General features: G+C 42.8%; 1 protein-coding gene across 3 annotated transcripts in view; it reads left to right on the top strand.

Moving 5' to 3' along the window:
• Positions 1 to 19,155, top strand: part of LOC136857979 (sphingomyelin phosphodiesterase 5) — a 186,261-nt gene that overhangs the window by 127,338 nt on the left and 39,768 nt on the right. For all 3 annotated transcript variants that reach the window (XM_067137134.2, XM_067137133.2, XM_067137135.2), the window contains exon 3: positions 14,079 to 14,292. In XM_067137134.2, the coding sequence (XP_066993235.2) occupies positions 14,079 to 14,292 (214 nt within the window). The remainder of the gene's footprint in view (positions 1 to 14,078; positions 14,293 to 19,155) is intronic.

The raw sequence follows: 19,155 nt of genomic DNA, 5'->3' as shown, positions 1-19,155 counted from the left end.
TTTGCCTTTTCTTTTATAAGATTAGTGGCGTGTCCGTAAACCGTAAAAGAGTAGTTAGTGGGACGTAAAACAAATAACATTATTATTATTATAAGATTAGTTTTAGGCTGGTACCTATATTAGTTGATTATTTGTTCTATAAACGGCCTGTTTTACCCATTGAACTTGGCAATTGCCCTTATGGTGTTAAGTTCATTATTAAGATCTTTCTTTGTCATGGGTATGGCAAAAGTTTGATAGACCATGCTGCACGTTTGTGTGTTAGGGGATGTATGGAATTGTTGTGGATCGTGTTAGCAGTTTGTGTATGTTTCCTGTATATTTTTTTAAGATAGACCAGAGAGTTTTCTGATAATGGTTAGATCTAGGAAATTGATTGTTTTATTGATTTCTGCCACACTGCACTTCTGTCACCCGGGTAAACAGAGTACGTCTTTGTGAGCAAAGTCTTGCCAGATTGAAAAGGCCTCCATCAAAATGAAATTTAATCTCCATGCCTAAGTTGTTCGCAGATGATTCATGTAGCATGGCAGCCATATACAGTGTAAAGAGTGTAGGAGCAAGCACATAGCCTTGTTTCAATCCATGAGTGATTGGGAACGAATCCGATACTGAGTTACCATGAAGAAACTTGGATACTCTAGTGCCGTGATATCAAAAACTTGAGCGCTTCCATAAACAGAAATTGAGATACATTTTGAATATTAAGTGGGAGGACTATGTGACCAACACGGCAGTTCTTGACAGAGCGCAGCTAAATAGCATCGAGGCAACAATCATCGCTCATCAACTGAGATGGTTAGGCCATGTTCACTGCATGGGTAATACCAGGCTTCCACGCCAAATTCTTTATGGTGAACTTTGCTCCAGCAGTAGACATCATGGAGCCCCTCTTAAGCATTTTAGGGACCAGCTGAAACACATCATGAAGACAACTGGTATAAATATACAGACATGGGAAGAATGTGTTGTGGACCATTCACTATGGTGGAACACTACATCCATCACTGTCAACTTGTTTGAAAGAGAATGCTGCAGACATCAATAGGCCAAGCAACAAGCAAGAAAACTCTGTCAATTACAACCCTGCCCTCCTGCATCCATTCAGTGTGATTTGTGTGGGTGTATGTTTTATGCCAGGATTGGTTTGTTCATTCATTGCAAACACATCCATAAACTGAGTTGAACTGGTCAATGTATGCAGGAAGAAGTTATATATACTCGGATCGAGTTACAACCGATGACAATGGGCCAGGTGCCCAGAATGATCTGGAAAATGAGAACTACTAAAATTGTCTATGGGCCTTTATAAAGAACGCACCTAGTACATGCCAGTCAGTCTGGAGTTAGTCTCCAGTGAGGTTGTCGTGAGTGTTTGTTATTATATTACCGGGCGAGTTGGCCGTGCGGTTAGGAGCGTGCAGCTGTGAGCTCGCATCCATAGTGGGTTCGAACCCCACTGTCGGCAGCCCTGAAGATGGTTTTCCATTGTTTCCTATTTTCACACAAGGCAAATGCTGGGGCTGTACCTTAATTAAGGCCACGGCCACTTCCTTCCCATTCCTGGGCCTTTCCTGTCCCATCATCGCCATAAGACCTATCTGTGTCGGTGCGACATAAAGCAACTAGCAAAATTTTTTTTATTATTACTAACAAATACACGTCCGGCTCCATGGCTAAATGGTTAGCATGCTGACCTTTGGTGACAGGAGTCCTGAGTTTGATTCCTGGCAGGGTCGGGAATTTTAAACATAATTGGTTAATTTTGCTGGCACGGGGGCTGGATGTATGTGTCGTCTTCATCATTTCATCCTCATCACGACGCGCAGGTTGCCTACGGGAGTCAAATCAAAAGATCTGCATCTGACCAACCAAACTTGTCCTCGGACACTCCCGGCACTAAAAGCCATACTCCATTTCAACAAATACGTCGCAAATGGGAAATATTCCAGTGGCAATGGTCACTTACAGTAATGTAATAATAAAGTAGAGTTAACATAATTACAATAAACAAACAAACAACAAGAGTACAACAAGCAATTCCATGGGGAAAAAATATTACAAGCAATACTACAGGTTTAACATTGTAAATCCAGCATCATCGTATAAAAATTCACACACAACTTAATTATTTCCAGTACTTAACACTACGGCTTACAATACTATAGGTTGATTTTATTACTAGCTTAACACTTCAAGTGATAATAAAATATTTCCAGTACTTAACACAACGGCTTACAATACTGTAATGGTTACCATGTCCGCCATGTTGGAATTTGAGAGAGTCTAGCGACATCACCATCTGGTCCACTTGTTTACTCTTAGACTCTGTGATCAGAAAAATAGAGAGAAGAAAAAAAAAGAACAGCAGAAATTGTTGTAGCGTTGAGGGTAAACAAATATTGCGTGAAGAAAGAGATCTAAAGAAGCGTGTAGTCTGGAATCCTGACTGTATACCGAGGTGTAAGTGATTTATTAGCATTAGTTAATAAATCTTAGTATAGAAGCTACCAGTCAGGTGTTAATTTATCTTACTACCCTGCCAACTCGTCATTACTGGTGTCAGAATCGGGATCGACTGGTAGCGGTAATTTCGTAACTAGCAATCTCCAGCGAATAGTAAAATAGATAGCGAACAGTTTCAGGCTCTCCTGAATAAGTTTACGGAACTTTCATCCAAACAGGACAAAATCAAGAGTGAACTGAAACTGGAATAGAATGAACTTAAGGGTGGACAAAGTAAATTAGAACAGGAAGTGTGCTCTGTAGAAAGAAAATTAAAGAGTAACATTATGCAGGACGTACAGGAACTAGTTGAAAAACAGATCAAAGAAATACCGCAGGTTGTGGACTCAGGGGTTTGAGACCTGAAAGAGGAAGTAAGCACCCTTCGTACAAGAATGACAGCCATGGAGACTTGTGCTAGGACCACCAGCCGCGATAGCGGCTCCAGCGCCAAAAAGGTAAAACCTCCGCGCTTCAACGGGACCACATCGTGGAGGACCTTCCGGACCCAATTCGAAACCATGTGCGGGCACAACGGTTGGACATTGGAAGAAAGGACCGTGCTCCTAATTGCCAGACTGCAGGGAACAGCAGCGGAAGTGTTACACAGCCTCCAGCCGGGTGCCACCTACGACGAGATTGTTAGAGCGATCAACAGCCGATATGGTGACCACCAGCTGGCAGCCACGTATCAAGTCCAGCTGAGGAAGAGAACCCAGCGCGTTAATGAGACGCTGCAGGAATTTGCGCAGGATGTGGATCAACTAGCCCACAAGGCTCTGGATGGGCTGTCCCAGAACCACATTCAGTGGGAGGCAGCCTATACATTCATTGATGTGCTCCGCGACACTGAGATCTGTCAAAAGCTGATGCTCAGCGGGAAGCATAACCTCAGAGAGACCCTGATGTTAGCTCTGAGGGTGGAGGCGGTGAAGGGAACAGTGGCACCGTCACCAAGAATAAGAGCCGTGAGAAGTGAGGACGCGTCGGAAACCCGCCCTGTTACAGGAGAACGACGCACGCCACTGCTGAGACGCCAAGACACAAACGAGATCACCTGTTGGAACCACGGCAAGTGTGGCCACCTGCTGAGGAACTGCCATTTGGAGACAGCCAATGATCAGGGAAATGAGTAAGGACCGACAAGGAGAGGGGCTCGTTGGCACCGTTATTACCGTCCCCTCGTTTCACGCTAAGAGTGGTCACCGAGCAGAGCGACGATAGCTTGATCATCGACGGGTGGCTCAGAGACTGGCCGTGCCAGGTCATGATAGACACGGGGGTGGCATTAACCATCGCCAGACCTGAAATCGCTGAAGGACAGCAAGAAAGGGAACCCAACCGCCCCTACGTGCTGCAAACGGCCTCAGGAGACACCATCCCTGTCGTGAACGAGGCGCTACTTCAACTGACGGTGGGACAATGACACCTACGAGTCTGGGCCTTCGTTGCTGCCGTCACGGATGAGGTCATCCTGGGCCTAGGTGAGCTACGGGCATACGAGGCGACTGTCGACGTGGGACAACATACGTTGTGGCTCGGCAAACAAGAGATAATGCTCCGACGCTCAGGGACGTAAACTCGAGTAGCGCGATTAAAGCTAGCCAGCGACGAAGTTATAACAGCCAACAACGAGATGATGGTTATGGCACAGTTAGAGGAACCCATACAAGGGGACAGCGTGCTCGTGGATCTCGGACCGCCGACCGGCCAGGACACTCGTTCCAGCACGAAGCTGCGTGCTAGTACGCATGTTGAATTCAACGTCGTGGGAGCAGAGGATATCCAACGGGACCGAGCTTGGGACTTGTGAACCAGTTACGTGTGTCGTGCCAGTGGATGGCGAAGACGTACAGGCCCTGGCAGCAGGCAAAGGATCGGATAACCTCCGGATGATTATAAATGACGTCCGGAAACACTTGGAGGCGAGACAGCTCAGTGAGCTTAAGGAACTAATCCATGAGTTTAGGGACATCTTCACTGCTACCAGAGGCAAGTACGGAAAGACGGATAGAGTGTACCATCGCATTAACACCGGCGATGCCGCTCCAATCCGACAGCCATCTTGTAGGGTACCCCTGGCAAAAAGGGCAGAAATCAACCAGATGCTGGGTAACATGAAGCAGCGGGGAGTCATCGAGGCATCGAACAGCCCATGGTCGTCGCCAGTGGTCTTGGTGAAGAAAAAGAATGGTGAGCTCCGCTTCTGAGTGGATTACTGCAAGTTGAACGATGTCACGAAGAAGGACTGTTTCCCATTACCTCGGATAGATGACACCCTGGACATGTTATCTGGCACCCAGTGGTTTTCAACTTTGGATCTGAAGTCTGGGTACTGGCAAGTGGCGCTCCATCTGGAAGACAAAGAGAAGACGGCGTTATCAACCGGCCAAGGGCTCTACCAGTTCACCGTGATGTCCTACGGCCTCTGCAATACGCTGGCAACCTTCGTGCGACTGATGGAGTCAATATTGAGGGCTCTGACACATGACACCTGCCTCATGTATCTGGATGATATAATTATTGTGGGACGCACATTCAGAGAGCATGTTGAGAACCTGCGGAGAGTGTTCAAGAAACTACGTGGGGCTCATCTAAAGTTAAATCCCGGAAAATGCCACTTGCTCCAGAAGGAGGTGCGCAACCTGGGCCACATCATGTCATCAAAGGGAGTAGCCACTGATCCGGAGAAGTTAAGAGCTATCAGGGACTGGCCGGCACCAAAGGACAAGCGAGAACTGAAGAGTTTCCTTGGCCTTTGCATGTACTACCGCAAATTTATGGCTAGCTATGCAAACATCTCAAAGCCCCTTACACGGCTCACCAAAGAGAACAGCCCTTTCCAATAGTCAAATGCGGAGGATGCCTTCTGGATGCTGAAGGAGTCCCTGTGTATGGCACCCATCCTAGGATACCCCAAACCTGGGGAGAAGTTCATCGTAGACACCGACCCCAGCGATGTAGGAATTGGTGCGGTGCTGTCCCAAGTACAAGACGGCCAGGAGAAGGTCATTGCCTATTTCAGCAAGACGTCAAAAGCTGAGAGAAATTACTGTGTGACGCGTCGGGAATTGCTGGCCATTGTGAAGACCTTGGAGCACTTCCACAAGTATCTGTATGGGCAGCCTTTCCATCTGCGCAATGACCACTCCGCATTGACCTGGCTCCTAAGCTTCAGAAACTAGGACAGACAGCTCGCTGTGTACAACGCCTTCAGGAGTATGATTTCACCACCGAGCACCAACAAGGAAGGAAGTACTGCAACGCCGACGCTCTGTCCAGAAGACCGTGCCTTGAGAACTGTGTACACTGCCAGAAAGTGGAGAGACAGGCAGGCATCGTGGACGTCTGGGCCATGAGGGCCACCACCGCTGAAGGATGGGATCGGGATGGCCTCAGGAGGGGGCAGCTGAAGGATGATAGCATCGGGCTGATCTTACGGGAAGTAGAGTCAAGACAGAGACCGGAATGGTGATGATGATGCTTGATGATGCTTGTTGTTTTAAGGGGCCTAACATCGAAGGTCATCGGCCCAGACCGGAATGGAAAGACATAGCCAAATGCAGTTCAACCTATAAGGCGTACTGGGCCCAATGGTCGTCTCTCAGTGGTTAGTGACGGGGTACTTACCCGCGTGTTGGAACCGACCGACGGAAGGAAGCACATTGCCCAGCTGATAATTCCCAGAAGTATGAGAAAAGAAGTGTTGACTGAGTTGCATGCGGGCACTACTACCAGCCACTTGGGAGTGAATAAGACCCTAGATCGTGCCCGACAGCGTTACTACTGGGTACACCTGAGGAACAATGTTGAGAGAATGTACCAGCTGTGTGACACCTGAGTGGCGAGCCGGGGCCCACGTACCAGGAGTAGTGGCCAGATGATGCAGTACAACGTTGGAGCACCTTTCAAAAGGATCACCATCGATGTTGCGGGACCATTTCCCGAATCTGACGCCGGGAACCGTTACCTACTCCTGGCCATGGACTACTTCACAAAGTGGCCAGAGATCTACGCCATCCCGAACCAAGAGGCAACGACAGTGGCCGACGTTTTGGTTAAGAACTTCTTCTGCTGATTTGGTGTCCTGAGGGAGCATCTTAGCAACCAAGGCATAAACTTTGAGTCCAGGCTGATGCAAGAGGTTCTGCAGTGCTTAAGAGTGTGGAAGACCCGTATGACACCTCTGCACCCTCAGTCAGATGGTATGGTGGAGTGTTTTGTGAAAACCATCGAGGAGCATCTCAGGAAGGTGGTTTCAGTGCACCAGAGGGACTGGGACAAGAGAGTCCCATTCTTCTTAATGGCCTATCGAGCGTCCACCCATGAGACAACGGGCATGACACCCGCCAACATGGTCTTCGGAAGGGAGCTCTGCCTGCCATGCGATCTAATGTTTGGGTTGGCACCAGACCAGCAGCAGCCAGTGACGGACTATGTATGGGGACTGGTGGATCGGCTCAACGACATCCACGATTATGCCCGACATCATCTAAGGGTAGCCGGTGACCAGATAAAAGCGCGCTACAACATGCTGGCAAACTCTGCGGGTTTCCAGGAAGGTGACAGTGTGTGGCTGTACCATCCGTTGCGGACAAAAGGGAAGTCACCGAAACTGCAGCCACAATGAGAAGTCCCGTATACAATCGTCACCAGGATAAACGTTGTCTACCGGATCCGGCAGCCTCCCAGAGGGAAGATGATGGTTGTTCAACTGGATCGCCTGGCACCTTATCGTGGAGCAGCCTTAATCCAATCGCATCATTTAACGACCCTAGCTCGTCATAGTTATTCGTGGCATATGAATCAAATGACGAGCTCTGCTCGCGGCGATGCACAGCTGTACATCTATCCATGTAGTTCAGTCACTAACCCACAGACACCGCTTATATGCATTCTGAACTGAAGTTTACACATGTGGCTTCGGTTTTTTCCTTCTCTGATGTAGATGTTGATTCCCATAGAAAACCTAAAATACTTGTCCTGAATGAGTAAATTTATAATACCAATATAATGGTCCGTTATTGGACATTATAAATTTTCCAGCTAACTCATTCTTGGTTGCCTGCGTTTCGCCCTTTGATGGCCAGGCAGGCATCTATTTTTGGAAATGAGACATAGATCTCATAGTGCATTGGCACTGCTGGTGGCTTCAAATAGCCTATGTGGTGGCCTCCATGGTATGCACTAGCCTTGCCTCTTGGGTGGTGTGCTAAGTCCCAACTGACGAGCCTAACTTAGCACACGAGGGCGAAATGCAGGCAACCAAGAATGAGTTCACTGGAAAATTTATAATGTCCAATAACGGACCATTATATTGGTATTATTTTTTCCTTTTCACCAGGTTCTCACACACTTCCGGAACATGATATAAGAGAATCTTTTTCCATATAAATTCGCTCTTGTCAGTTGCCATCATGGCGTCAAGCAGATTTGCTGGTGTTGATGAAGAAGGAATACAGAAGCTAATAGATAGTGTTTTAGAGAGTGATATTGAAGGCAGTGATGTTTGTGACAACGAAATAGACCCTGAAGTCCTTAGTTCGAGTACTAGCGATGCGTATTATAGTTCTGATGACACGGAAAGTGATGCAAATAACGACGCTGTGCCGAGTCTTTCGAAACAAGCTCGTACCTTGGCACAGACTAACTTGACTGACTGGAACTGGACAAAAAGTGACAATAAACCTGTTGTACATAAGTTTAGTGAATACAGTGGGGTTAGTGAAAACTTATTGAAAAAGTTTGATATGCAGCCACTATCTGAACTCTCAGTTTTTTGTGAATAATTGGGCCCTTTGTTTGACAAAATATCTGTTGAGACAAATTCATATGCAGCAAAACAGTTGAGCAATCCTGCCAAAAAAAAGTTGAAAGACGATGACAAATGGTTTGAGACTACACCCAACGAAATTTTGCGTTAGTTATACTAATGTCACAAGTGCGAAAGTCAAGAATACAGTTATACTGGAGTAAAAAACAGGTGTATAAACACTCCTATTTTTTGTGAAACCATGAGTAGGGGAAGATTTATTATAATTTCATGATTTTTACATTTTGTTGATTATGAACAAGTCGATAGTAGTGACAATCTAAGAAAGATTAGGCCTAATATACAACATTTCTGCTCCAAATTTTCAGAATTATATTTACCTTCACAAGACATTGCTCTAGATGAAAGTCTGATTCAGAGGCCGCCTTTCATATGTCCAGTGTAATAGGTCTAAACGTTTTAGGTTTGGAATAAAAATTTACAAAATTTGTGAATCAAGTTCTGGCTACTGTCTGTCTTTCAAAATTTATGTAGATTATGATGTAATGGATCCAAGTCTGCTAGCAAATACAAACGTTGTTCTCCATATGTGTGAACCCTTGTTAGGCCGAGGACATACATTGTTTTTAGATAACTGGTATTCTTCCCCAGATTTATTCAAAAGGCTACACGACAAGCAGATGAACGCAATTGGAACTGTTAGACAGAACTGAAAAGACATGCATGCTCGCTATATCAGTAAGACGAAACTAAAACGTGGAGAGTATGAGATGTGGGCTGCCAACAGTATGTTGTGTGAAGTGGAAAGATAACAAGAATGTTTGCTTTCTCACCACTAAACACAAATCAGCTGACATGACAGGGACAGGCAAACTCGGACGAAAGAGAGGACAAGCCCCGAGGGAAGAAGTGATAAAGCCCAAGTGTGGCCTTGAATACCAGAAGGGGATGGGTGGTGTTGACCTTCAGGATCAGGGAAAGTGGACCCATGTGTATTCCCCCTACAGAGAAGAAATCAAAAGTCACAAGAAGGTGTGTTGTGTGCTACAGCCGGGGTAAAAGAAGCGAAAGTTGCTGGCAGTGCAAAAAGTGTGGCATAGCTCTTCACTTAGAAGAATGTTTTGAGGTGTACCACACCCACAGACGTACTAAAATAGCGGCATTGGTAAGTTTATTACTTCATTATCATACATTCAAATTTTCAGAAAGGAATATTTACTGGTTGGTTTTGTATGATTTTCTAAATAATAGTGTGATGACGACGGCCGTAGAGCAGTATTTAAATGTGATTTCTTAGTGAACTCCTATGGTATTTAAATGTGACGCAAATGGGTTAAGGAGAGTGCAGTGTAATGGTTACCATGTCCGCCATGTTGGAATTTGAGAAGTCTGGCGACGTCATCATCTGATCCGCCCGTTTACTCTTAGACTCTGTGATCGGAAAAGCAGAGAGGAGGAAAAAAAAACCAGCAGAAAGTGTCGTTGCATTGAGGGTAAACAAATAGTGCGTGAAGAAAGATATCTAAAGAAGCGTGTAGTCAGGAATCCTGACTGTGTACCGAAGTGTAAGTGATTTATTAGCATTAGTAAATAAATTTTAGTATAGAAGCTACCAGTCTAGCTTAATTTACCTTACTACCCCGCCAACTCGTCACAGTACTATAGGTTGAGCTTACTACTAGCTTAACATTACAATGATAATAAAGTAAAGTTAAAAATACTATTACTCTACAAGAAGAAGAACAACAAGACAACTAGAGTACAACAAACAAACCCCTAGAAAGAAAATATTACAATAAATACTACTAGTTTAAAATTTTAAATCCATCATCATCATATACAAATTCACACACAAAAGTATTTCACAGTGCTTAACACTACAGCTTACAGTACTATAGGTTGAGCTTACTACTAGCTTAACATTACAAGTGATAACAAAGTAAAGTTAAAAACATTAGTAATTACCCAACAACAACAACAAAAACAACATGAGTACAGCAAGCAATTCACCGGAAAGAGAATACCACAAGAAAAACTACTAGTTTCACAAAATAACCAAGCATAAAATCACAAATTCAGTGTCCGTAATTTACAACTTTTACTTTTACTTTACACAACACTAACGGTCTTCTTAAATGACTTCATACCCTAAGGAAATCTATCAAAGACTGCTGCAGGTTATTGATTCCCATCCCTTAAGGTCCTGTTTACGAAGGAAAACTTTCCCACGTCCGTATGTTGGTTTCTGGCCCTAATTTTATGCTTATGATAATTTCTCGATAAGTATGAGGGAGGTTCCAACTTATTCATAATCCTACTCCAGTCAACCCTTTCCTATAACTCTTATAAAGACCACACAAGCGAGCTCTAGTTCTTCTAGATTCAAGACTTTCCCAATTAATGGTATTCCTCCTATTCCCAGTTACAAAACTCATCACTCTTCTTTGAACTTTTTCTCAGGAAATTATTAAACCACTCCGTACGTATCGCAGCACGCAGATCCATATTCGAGAATTGGTCTTACCAAGCATTTATAAGCTTTACTTTGGCACAAGAATTAGCTTTCTTGAGATTCCGCATGATAAAATATAACGATCTCCAGGATTTCTTAACTACATTTTCCACTTGCTCTGACCAGTTTAAGTCTTTTCTAATAGTAACACCTAAGTACTTACAACTATCAACTTTAACAACACTTTCCCCTCCAATTTTGTAATCCTTCTTTCCTGTCATTTTCTTTTTACTGAAACACAATTTCTTGTATTTTCCGCTGTGGATTTTCATTCAATTTTCAATGGAAAATTCTAAGTTCCCATGGAGGGAATTAGATATTTTTCACCAATAGAGCATATCAAAAACAGATCAGATGTAAGGCTTTTCAGGTGTTTGCTCTATTAACCAGCATTTTGTCTTAGGTCTGACACTAGACTCATCAGAGTGGGATGTGTCAGATCTTACCCACTGACGCTGGGGTGTATGCAGGTGAACTTCGAGTAAACGCCTGAAAAGCCTTACATCTGATCTGTTTTTGACATGCTCTATTGGTGAAAAATATCTAATTCCCTCCACTGGAACTTAGAATTTTCCATTCGAAATTGCTAGGCGGGCAATAATTCCATTGTGGAGATTTATCTCTCGTATGCAGTTATCAGACTGTGCCTCTTATAATGGGCTTCTGATAAGTTCACCTGCATACACCCCAGCGTCAGTGGGTAAGGTCTGACACATCCCACTCTGATGAGTCTAGTGTCAGACCTAAGACAAAACACTGGTTAATAGAGCAAATGCCTGAAAAGCCTTACCTCTGATTTGTTTTATTCAATTTTCATGTGCCCATTTTTCAATCGTATCTACACTAAATCCTGCTGAAGCAATAGTTCATCCTCCCGTGTCTTTATCTCTTGGTATATGACGCAATCATCGGCAAAGAGGTGCACTTCCAATTTTATCGAATCAGGCATATCATTTATGAAAAGTATGAAAAGAATTGGCCCAATAATGCTACTCAATCATGAGTGAAACTAAGCAGTACAAGATGGTCACGAGTGAATGAGAAGTTATTCATCAGGAGTAAGTCCATCAGATGGTTATGCATAGTTCAACAAGGTTTGTTATTGTGAACTGTTCTGGAACGACACTGCGCTGTGGAAAGCTATGTGAGGAACAAGAGTTCAACATGCTGGTATTGGAATGTGTATTATGATCTTGAGTAAAAATTGTGTTAAATGGAAAACTGGAACACGAGTGAACTTGTGAACTGCAAATAGTAGTTCTGTAGATTTAGTCCATAGTAGAACACGCTATCTCTGTGTGTAGTAATTTTAGTTTTAAGGACACTGATAACCAGTTACAATATCATCTACGAGGACACATCAAAAAGTAAGTTACACTTCCAAGTTATGGCCATTTATGAAACCACCTACACATAGGCTACACATGGTTATGACAACAGGCCTATAGATAATTTTAGTAGTTGCCATTTTCCAATGTAAGTTCACTTTTCCACATAGTCCCCAAGAGACTGTAAACATTTCTCGGAACAGTCAACCAACTTTTCGATTCTGGATGCGTAGAAATCACCTCCAGCGCCATGTGACCACCTGGAGACAGCTGCTTTTGCCTCCTCGTCGTTTCGGAATCGTCGTCCACCGAGATCCTTTTCCAGCTTACCGAACACATGATAATCACATGGCGCTAAGTCTGGACAGTATGGAGGATGTTACCATATCTCCCAATTTAATCTCTGCAGCAGTTCGGACATTTGGTGGGCCATGTGAGGTGTTGCGTTATCGTGCAACAAAATCACACTGGTGCTCAATTTCCCCCCACCGCTTTTCTTTAATTGCTTTACACAACCGGTTCAACATTTGACAATTCGAAGCAGAGTTGATTGTCGTGTCTTTCGGCATAAGTTTCACGTGCACCACACCCTCCATGTCAAAGAACACTGTCGCCAGTAACTTTCCTGCTGAAGGTTTGAACTTGGCCTTCTTTCGTGGTGGTGATGTGGTGTGCACCCATTCCATCGATGTTCTCTTTGGTTCGGGGTGAAGTGGTGAACCCATGTTTCACTCCCTGTGAGGATTCACCGTAGGAACTCGTTGCCCTCCACAGAATACGATTGCAAAAATGCCAGTGACGATTGGAAACATCGCTTGTGAACATCGGTGAGAGAACGTGGGACCCATCTTTGACACAATTTACAAAATCCAAGGTGCTGGTGAACAATGAAGAACACACTGCCATACAAAATGTTCAGCATGCTGGCAATTTCCTGCAGCATTATGCGCCGATTCTCACTAATGATCCGATCCATATGGTCAACATTTGCAACAGTACTGGACATTGCGGGTCTGTCTTCGCAATATACGTCCCTGAGATCCGTGCGTCTCGTGTCAAATTGCTTACACTACTTCACAATATCTGGGCAAGAAATTGCATGCTCACCATATAGAGCAGTGATTTCACAATGAATGTCCGTGCATTTGAGCTGTTTAGCCCATAGAAATCTGATCACTGCACGCACCTCCAATTTGAAGTGAATATCCAGTTGATATGCCATTCAGCCTAGCCCACTCTGCACACAGAACATAACAGGATACCACACCAACCTTTCTATTGGATGTATCAGCAGTAAATGTAGCTTGCTCTGCATTGGGCACACTCATAACACACAGTGTGCTCTTGCAGCGAGCTAGTGTAACTTACCCTTTGCCTCATATAACTGTGATAAGTAGTAGTTTGGACAGTGCATTGCCCTGCTGGACTCTTGTACGTAAACCATAATGAGTGCCCCTCTCCAAGTCACAGGTGGCTGGTACACTCCTTGTACAACATCTCGACTTTCCCATATCCTGTCAGGTGAACCTAGCACCAGCTAAGCAGTCCTAAATGCAACATCCACCTCTTGTAAATAGCAAGTGGGCAATCATCTTAAAGGCAATGGCAGTATATGTAGAAGGTTCCTTAATATACATGAATATATTAATTTGATTCTGAAGGTTTTGTTATTTTCTATTTTTAAATGTAGCAGATAATTCAGCCTGCAAATTTAGCATTTAGTTTAAATTCAGCAGAAGCATGTGTTACAATGTTTTAACAATTATGTTCTTTTTTTACTTTGCAAGCAATATTTTCTGTCTGTCTCTCTCTCATAAGTTGCCCATATATGAATATTGTAGTATGGAATTGCTATAATTTTTTAAATCGTAATGATTTTTGTTTTCTTAATTGTATTGATCACATCTTGCAAAAATATTGAAATCTACTTCTAATAATGCATTCCCTGTTCATGTTCTAGGTACTCTTATATTATAATGGACCATTTCGTCATGTGGGATTTGTCAGTAATGTTCATACACAAGCATTCCAGGAATATGATGCTGTCATTCCCTCACAACTGACGGAAGTTAACGCATTCCTTCATATGTTTAAGGAGCGCTGCATTCAAAACTGTGATATTGTTGATTTTGATGTAATCTGTGGTGATTTCAATGCTGACAACATGTCACCAGGTATTATAGTTCTATTGTCGTTTTAACTACATACATCACATCATCATCATCATCATCATCATTATAGACCGTTATGCCTTTCAGCATTCAGTCCGCATGCCTTTGTGAATTTACTAAACGTTGCCACAATCCTCTATGTGGAACTTGTGCTGTGGCCTCATTTAGTTCTACACCTCTTAAATAGTTAGAAACTGAGTCTAACCATCATCATCTCTGTCTCCCTCTACTTCTTTTACCCTCCCTAACAGAGTCCATTATTCTCCTAGGTAACCTACCCTCCTCCATTCGCCTCATTGACCCCACGACCAAAGCCAGCTTATGCATACAACTTCATCCATCGAGTTCATTCCTAAGTAGCCTTTATCTCCTCATTCCGAGTACTGTCCTACCATTGTTCCCACCTGTTTGTACCAGCACTCATTCTCGCTACTTTCATGTCTGTTACTTCTAACTTATGAATAGGATATACTGAGTTCACCCAGCTTTCACTCCTGTAAAGCAAAGTTGGTCTGAAAACAGACCGATGTAAAGATAGTTTCACCTGGGAGCTGACTTCCTTCTTACAGAATACTGTTGATCGCAACTGTGAGCTAACTGCATTAGCTTTACTGCACCTTGATTCAATCTAACTTATTAAACTACCATCCTGGGAGAACACACATCCTAAATACTCGAAATTATCTACCTGTTCCAGCATTGTGTCCCCAATCTGACATTCAGTACTCTTGGATTTCTTACCTACTGACATCAATTTAGTCCTCAAAAGGCTAATTTCCATACCGTACTCATTGCACTTATTTTCAAGTTCCAAGATATTAGACTGCAGGCTTTCGGCACAGTCTGCCCTTAAAACCAAGTCATCAGCATAAGCCAGACTGCTTACTACATTTCCACCATACTGAATCCCTCCCTGCCATTTTATACCTTTCAGCAGATGATCCATGCAAATTATAAACAACAAAGGTTAAAGATTGCACCCTTGTGTAACCCCTGTAAGGACCTTGAACAAAGAACTGATTCTGCCATCAATTCTCACCGCAGCCCAATTGTCAACATAAATGCCCTTCATCCCACTGTACACCAGTATGGCAAAACTGGTACTCTGTCACATGCAGATCTACAAAACATGAATGTAACTTTCTATTCCTCTCGTAGCATTTTTCAATTACCTGGCACATACTGAAAATCTGATCCTGACAGCCTCTCTGTGGTCTGAAACCACACTGGTTTTCATCCAACTTCCTCTCAACAACTGAATGCGTCCTTCCTTCCAAGTTACCATTGAATACTTTGCCTGATGTACTGATCAGTGAGATACCACAACAGTTGTTGCAATCCTTCCTGTTCCCTTTCTTATAGATAGTTGCATTTTTTGCTTTTGTCCAATCTGAAGTTACTTTACCAACACTCCATACCAAACCAAACCCCGTGACGCAACAGCCCTGAAGGGCCTTGGGCTACCAAGTGACTGCTGCTCAGCCCGAAGGCCTGCAAATTACGAGGTGTCATGTGGTTAGCATGACAAATCCTCTCAGCCATTATTTGTGGCTTTCTAGACTGGGGCCATTATCTCACCGTCATCTCCGTAATTGTAATCACGTAGGCTGAGTGGACCTCAAACCAGCCCTCAGGTCCAGGTAAAAATCCCTGACCTGGCTGGGAATCGAACTCGGGGCGTCCGGGTAAGAAGCAAGTACGCTACTCCTACACTACGGGGCCGGCACCAACACTCCATGCTAATCTTATACTCTATGAAACCATTTCTTCCCTGCTTGCCCACTGTACTTCACCATTTCAGGTGTAATTTATCTATTCCTGCTGCTTTATGACAATGGAGTTTATTTACCATCCTTTCCACTTCCTTGTTGTTGTAGGGTAATTATGGTTTATCTTCTCTTTATTATCGCTTATAATGTTAAGCTAGTAGTAAGCTCAACCTATAGTATTGTAAGCCGTAGTGTTAAGCACTGGAAATACTTAAGTTGTGTGTGAATTTTTATATGATGATGTGGGATTTAGAATGTTAAACTAGTAGTATTGCTTGTAATATTTTCTTTACATGGAATTGTTTGTTGTACTCTTGTTGGTTGGTTGTTTGTTTGTTTGTTTGTTCTTGTTGAGTAATTATGTAAACTTTACTTTACACAACTGTAAGTGACCATTGTCACCAGGATATTTCCCATTTGTGATGTATTCATTAATAATAATAAAAGTTAATCAAGCTTAATTTCACCAACATCATTTTCGTCCTCCCCATGAGCTCGGTTGTTCGCGACGTCACCAGGAATAACTACGAGTATTAACATTAACTTTTTTGTAGATTTATTTGTCTTTGGACAAAGTATTTTATCTTATTATTTCTGTCAGTATTCCTTCAATATAGTCTTCTATACAGGGTGTCCTTAAAAAAGGTTTCAATATTTACAGAGGAAGCAGAACACAACAAAGGAGAAAAGGTTCTATAAACATCGGTCGCAAACCCAATATCTTCGGACTAATGTTTTGCTACCACTACTATCAATGATCACAGTGTTCCAATAATTCACTGAGGGTTGTATGCAATAAAAGATGGAAATACATTCCTACCTAAATATTGGCCGTAAACCGACTAGCACGTTGTGTTATGGTCTTATTTTGTAGGCAAGGCATATCTGCGCTCCGAGTTTTTTGTCACGAAACAAACAAGAAACTACTATACATAGACAATTGATGCAATACATCATGTGTGTGCATTTGTACTGTATCAGGCAAGAATAGAATACAATATTCCACTGCGTACTACAGACCGTATTGCCCTTGCAGTCAGATAGGTTAGTTTCGTTGGGTGTATGGTAGTGCTGAAATGTCCATCTCCATGGCTAAATAGTTAGCATTCTGGCCTTAGGTCCAGAGGGTACCGGGTTCGATTCCCGGCAGGATCAGGGATTTTAACCTTAATTAGTTAATTCCATTGGCTCGGAGGCTGGGTGTGTGTGTGTTGTCTTCAGCATTAGAAATCATCCTAGGTAAGGCCCCATCCTCACAGACGTGCAGGTTGCCTATATGGCATCAAATCAAAAGACCTGCACCAGGCCTCTCCAGAGGCCACACACCATTATTATTAGTGCTGAAATTTTGCATGTTTTGTTGTGACACTGCAGTACTTTAGGGTGGAAGGCTCCATTGCAATGCATGGCAAATATTGAGCGCATGTTGTGAAGAATAGAACAAAGACATGGTGATCACTGATGGTAGTGGTAGCGGACCATAACTCGAAAGATATGGGTTTTTCAGTCAGTGTTTATGGGACCTTTTTTCCTTCATTTGTTACGTGCTGCCTCCTCTGTAAATACTGGAACCTTTTTCAAGGACACCCTGTATAAGTAAATGAACATCCATATATGTTGTTGAAAATGAAAATAGAAATACTTGTCTCTGGACCCACGCTTCTTCTTTTGTGTGTGGCCTGTTTGAGCTCATATATTCTATGTAGAGCTCAGTTTCTGAGTACAGTATTGATTCTAACTTCTCCCATCTACTTTGTGATTGTTGCCATTGTATTCCATGTCATCGTTTGTTGTGTAGTTGAAGGGTCGATCGATCAGTTAATCATTGAGCTGAACTTTGGGCTGTCACCCAAGTGGCAAATTCCTTATAACTTGTTTACCTAGTCTTTTCTTAATGACTTCAAACAACTTGGAAATTTATAAAACATTTCCCTTTATAAATTATTCCAATCCCTAATTCGTCTTCCTATAAATGAATATTTATCCCAATTTGTCCTCTTGAATTCCAACTTTATCTTCATCTTTCCTACTTTTAAAAACTCCACTCAGGTTCATTCGTCTATGTACTAATGTCATTCCATGCCATTTCCCCACTGATAGCTCAAAGCAACTCGCTTAGTCAAGCAGCTTGTCTTCTTAATCCTAAGTCTTCCCAACCCAAACTTTGCAACAGTTTCGTAGCACTAATCTTTTGTCAAAAATCACCCGGGACTAATCTTGCTGCTTTCCAGTTCTCATATCAAGTAATCATGGTGTGGGTCCAATGCATTGGAACCACACTCCAATTGGGGTCATACCAGAGACTTTACATCCTTACTACAACCCCTAAATAGCCTCATAACCATATGAAGAGATCTGTGACGTTTACTTACAAACTCATTAATGTGATTCACCCAATGAAGATCTTTCTGTATACTACAACCCCTAAATAGCCTCATAACCATATGAAGAGATCTGTGACGTTTACTTACAAACTCATTAATGTGATTCACCCAATGAAGATCTTTCTGTATACTACAACCCCTAAATAGCCTCATAACCATATGAAGAGATCTGTGACGTTTACTTACAAACTCATTAATGTGATTCACCCAATGAAGATCTTTCTGTATACTATCACCTAACTACTTGCAGTGATTCCCATGAAGTACTTTCACCCCATGAACACAGTAATTAAAACAGAGAGCTTTTCTTCTTGGTGAAACTTACAACCTGACTTTTCATCCCATTCACCATCCTACCATTGTCTGCTGTCCACGTCACAACATTTTTGAGGTCCTTTTGCAGTCGCTCACAATCCTGTACCTTCTTTACTACTCTGTACAGTATAACAGCATAAGTTGTTTGATGTGACATCAAGGTTATTTGAAGTTATCTTTCTCCAAAGTCCACACATATATATCTTTGAAGGTTTTCAGTCTGTCAACAGTTTCAGTAGACTGAAAACTGCAGAATAATATATAATTGAGTCAAAACTGAAAAGAAAATGGCTTCCATTTTAACAAAACAAAAATATAGTGAAAGATTCAGAGTCAGATTTCTGAATGTGGGATGTCTCAGTTTTTGCATTTATGGTGCTGCAGTTTTTTCCTCATCT

The sequence above is a fragment of the Anabrus simplex genome, chromosome 1 (genome assembly GCF_040414725.1).
Source record: "Anabrus simplex isolate iqAnaSimp1 chromosome 1, ASM4041472v1, whole genome shotgun sequence".
NCBI classification, from domain to species: Eukaryota; Metazoa; Arthropoda; class Insecta; order Orthoptera; family Tettigoniidae; genus Anabrus; species Anabrus simplex.
Note: the sequence above shows the minus strand (reverse complement) of the source record. Positions and strands in the feature narration are given on the sequence as shown.